The sequence below is a fragment of the Ixodes scapularis genome, unplaced genomic scaffold (assembly GCF_016920785.2).
Source record: "Ixodes scapularis isolate PalLabHiFi unplaced genomic scaffold, ASM1692078v2 PGA_scaffold5__190_contigs__length_132052651, whole genome shotgun sequence".
NCBI lineage: Eukaryota > Metazoa > Arthropoda > Arachnida > Ixodida > Ixodidae > Ixodes > Ixodes scapularis.
Window position 1 is genome coordinate 41,376,886 of NW_024609880.1, and position 4,366 is coordinate 41,381,251.

At 43.2% G+C, this 4,366-nt stretch overlaps 1 protein-coding gene across 1 annotated transcript; it reads left to right on the forward strand.

Moving 5' to 3' along the window:
- Positions 1 to 1,784: 1,784 nt before the first annotated feature.
- LOC8030800 ((3R)-3-hydroxyacyl-CoA dehydrogenase-like) lies at positions 1,785 to 4,366 on the forward strand. The gene is made up of 3 exons (XM_040215596.1): positions 1,785 to 2,103; positions 2,594 to 2,799; positions 3,724 to 4,366. Exons 1-3 carry the CDS (start codon positions 1,875 to 1,877, stop codon positions 4,126 to 4,128), a joined length of 840 nt encoding a protein of 279 aa, XP_040071530.1. The 5' UTR covers positions 1,785 to 1,874; the 3' UTR covers positions 4,129 to 4,366.

Below are 4,366 nucleotides of genomic sequence, written 5' to 3' on the forward strand. Positions count from 1 at the left end.
GCTACCGTAGGTAGCTGTACAGGAACTCTAGCACCACCCGCATACAAAGCCATTTTGCTGATATTTCCGGGTCGCCAAGAAAGGGGCGACTATTTTTTGCCCTTTCGACTTTTTCTCGTTCCGCGCGCACTTTCTACACTACACGTTTCTTTCCCTCTCTGTCTTATCCTCTCCGCCCCTCTCCACTCCGCGCGCTTTCTCACATCACAAGCTTCTGCCCCTCCCGTTCCAACGTGCTGCACTCTAAAAAAAGCCCGTGAGTCTGCTTTCCCGCACAACACTCGGAGAGCCAATCACCGCAACTTACGGAGGCAGCTCAGCGAATGACAATGCCGAAACATATGTTTAGACCAAAAAACGCAGTCTGAGCTGTGACATTAAGCAACGCAAGCGTGACGTTTTGCATTGCTTAGTGTCACAACTCATACTGCGTTTTTTGGTCTAAACATATGTTTCGGCATTGTCATTCGCTGAGCTGCCTCCGTCAGTTGCAGTGATTGGCTCTCCGAGTGTTGTGCATGAAAGTAGACGCACAAAATTTTTTTTGAGAGTGTGGGTCCGCAACTCAGTCAACAGCAGACCTGCTTTCACGCCGGTGACCAATATTCTATCCCTGCACGAATTGCCCTTTTTATTTTTTATTTTTGTTTATTTGAAAACTCTTTTGAATTGAACGATTTACGCATTTCGGGCTTATGCGGCTCCTGGTTTTGGGTGGCCCTATAGAGCTGCCAGTTTAGAGGGTTACTACGGCGATTTTTTCAGCTACCCCTACTATATTTTTAGAATCACCTGCCGTTTACCATTTCTTGTATGCTATATAGTATCGCGAAATTCAGGATGTTTATTGTGAAAAAGGCAAGGTGCAAACGATGCCAAAAGCTATATTCAAATATACCTGCGTTTTTCACTGCCGTGACGCCAGTGGAAGGCATACTTGCACGTCGAGCGGGCACTCTCAAAATTGACTATGCCGAGCACTTGTTTCGCTCTGCTGCGCAGGTGCTAGAGCTAGCTACTAAAGAATTAATTTGATATTATGAAACTGCTTCTAATTAGTTGGGACCAAATTCTACACTCCAAAAAGTGAGACTCTGCCTTCCGCTGGTGTCACTTTTTTATTACCCCCATTAAAGGCTTTCAACTTGAATAACACGGTGAGGATCAAAAGTTTAGATTCCACTCCTTGGCGAAAAATATTTATTTCAGTCCATTATTTGGCTTACTATTTCAGCGATGTTTGTTGCGTGTTTAGCATGTTTTCAGGCAAAGCAGTAATTAGTCCTCATAATTCCTGTTTTGCCTGAAAACGTGCTAAACAAAAAAGAAACATTGCTGAAATAGTAAGCCAATTTTTATATAGGCCGCTATTCGAACCCTGCGGCGGCCTATGGCGTGGGAGCAGCATGTTATGCACTTCGCCACGCAGGTGACAATATCAGACATCGCGAATGTTGCTCAGCATTTTTCGCTGAAATGATAAGGGCGGTAAATATGCATTAAAGCAGTCATCCGAATTTATGCGAAAATTGGTTGACGCGTGGACGGGGTATTTTCGTATTGATGCTATAAACTTCCTATGACTTCACCTTTCGAATAAGGGGCGCTTATCGGGAGTTGAATATTACCCGCGAAACTCCAGCTGCCAAGAATTGCCTCGCATATCAGCAAATGACGACATTGCAAAGATAACGTGAGCTTTTTATCTTGGCTAGACTGCAATCTTAAGGTCTGGCAAAACAAGATAATATTCTGCCGTGTTTTAATCGCGTCTGCGCTAAATATGGACGAGAATGTAAGCGACGTTTTTATAGGCGGACTATTCTCGGCACTTCGGTTCGTGTTCTCTTGAGGATTACTAGAAATTTGCCACAATGTACTCTGTCTCCTCCACGGGGGAATCTTCAGGTGTTGGCAGTGATCACGTACATCGGCATGAAGGTTCTTCCTCCTTACAACTTGGCCGTCGGCTAGCACTTGTCACCGGTGGAGCGAGCGGCATTGGCCAGAGTGTCGCCAAAGTGCTGGCTCGTGAAGGAGCGACAGTCATCGTCGCCGACATTAATATGACAGGCACTAAAGAAACCATCAAAATGCTGCAAGGTTTGTTTGCATATTCTTACACACCAGTTCAAACGAAAAATGCATTCTTATAAAGGCTTACAAATTCTTTGAGTGGCATACCATACGAGCGAAGGATTATTGATTTCTTGATTTAATGATTATACAGAAAAGGACCAAAATGTTTATGCTTTTGCTCTAAAACAAAGGGCACGGAAACTCTAAATGACATCTAATCTCACAGTTATAAGCAAAGTATAGGTCGCACTTTCGTATAAAGCTGAAATTTTAGTCGAACATGTTAGTATCTTGTCATCTGCTACTAGTTACCTTTGCGTATATCACATTGGCTGCCATTCAAAAATTACTCGCGGGTTCGAAACAAATATTTTAAAGGTGGTTTCTCTAAAAATTGGTACTCTTGGCGTCCCATTTCTTTTCACGGCATTCGTTTGGTTATTATGATAAAATTGTGTAAGTAATGTATGTGGTATTTATAAAATTCATTCTTCTATTTTCTTTTGATTCACAGATATCATGGACTCTGGTCACAAGGGAATGTATGCCGATGTTCGGCGATCGGCCGATGTAGAGACCCTCTTCAAAGATATCAGATCTGCGTTCCCGGAAACGAATCTCAGTCTCGTGGTCAACAGCGCCGGTATTCTGCAGACGCCGACGCCAGTGGACAGGACTAGCGACGACGTATTTGACAATATAGTCGCTACCAACCTAAGAGTAAGTCACACGTCAATTATACCTATTCGGGTAACATACCAGTGAAACGCCGAACTTGGCACAAGCTTGGCAATCCCAGGGGCCTAATTTGGCCCTAACGCGACATTTCTCCAAGGCGTTAGATATAGTGCCGGAGAACCTCTCCTTTTTGTTTCTATGGTTTCCCTTTTGCTCGCCATATAATTGCTTAAGTGCCAAACTTGTGCCAAAAATGCCACATATAAAGTGAAACACGAGTAGCGAAGCTTAAATCAAGGAATGTTTGGAGGTAATTTAGTCCCAAAGTTTCTATATGAAAACCGAACAACCAGAAGTGATGCCTAACTCTGACACTTGGTTTGGCAATTTAGGCCCAAATGTGCCAGATAAACGTCAAACACACAGCACTTAAGCCTAACATGGACACTTATTTGGGGAATTAAAGTCGATATAACTCGTCTCTGGCAAAAGCAGTTTAGACTGCACCATGACTTCTACTGCCTTTTTGAGGAGCTGCATTTCAAGACAAAAAACGTTTTTCGCCCTAAGAACTCTACCTGGGATACCGCCCTTTTATGCTATTTTCATATGTTACCATTATTGTTTAACGGGAAGATGACACGACCTGAACAATATCCTGAGCAAATTCGTGGTCACTAAGACGAGATAAATATCCGTTATTTGGACCATATAAACAAATATCAAATGGTGAAATATATAATCGACTGTGTTCTGTTGTTGAAATATATAAGAAAATAATGTTGTTATTTAAGGCAAAATATATTCTTTTTTTCAGAAGGGAAATTGTGTTTTCGAAGGAATATATAGTTATTCAAAACTCTATAGTCCGGTTGGAGCATAGTGGGATTTTTACGTGAATAGTTGCGTCTGGAGAGAGACACATTGTGAATGCCCATGATTATAAGGAGACGAATTTCATTGCAGGGAACGTTCCTCGTAACACGGGAATCGGTCAAGTTCATGCTGGCTAACAACGTGACAGATGGCGCCATCGTGAATATTGCGAGCATTGGCGGCAAAGGCGGACTACCGGGAGTTGCCGCGTACGCGGCATCCAAAGGCGCCGTTCTTGCCTTCACCAAGTCTGTGGCTCGGGAGCTCGGGACCAAGGGAATACGGTTGAATGCGATCCTGCCCGCTCTCACCGATACACCAATGATTTCACAATATCCACCTGAACTTATCCGAAATCGAATAATGATCGACATACCCATGCAGCGCAAGGCGGAGCCGATAGAAATATCTGAAACGAGTTTGTTCATGCTGAGCCCAAAGAGCAGTTTCATGACTGGAGCATCGATTGATGTTGCGGGTGGAATGTATTCCTAATTCTGCATTAAAATTTTGCATTCCCTTAACGTGTAGGGGAGGTGCATGTGGGAATCAGAAGATGCTTGGCATGTATGGGAATCGATTTTCGGTGGTAAAAAAATATAGTATTTTGTGTATTTTATGACTGCGTCTTAATCGTCGTCGTCGCGCGTCACCATCATCATCTCAAATGAGTCGCGTGGCTCGACCGGGCACTGTAGACAAGTTCGAATATAAATATTCTTAATATTGGTCA

Coding starts and splice junctions, on each gene's coding strand:
- LOC8030800 (XM_040215596.1), top strand. CDS start 1,875: ATGTACTCTGTCTCCTCCACGGGGGAATCTTCAGGTGTTGGCAGTGAT. Junction 2,104..2,593: donor AACCATCAAAATGCTGCAAG/GTTTGTTTGCAT, acceptor TTTGATTCACAG/ATATCATGGACTCTGGTCAC. Junction 2,800..3,723: donor TAGTCGCTACCAACCTAAGA/GTAAGTCACACG, acceptor ATTTCATTGCAG/GGAACGTTCCTCGTAACACG.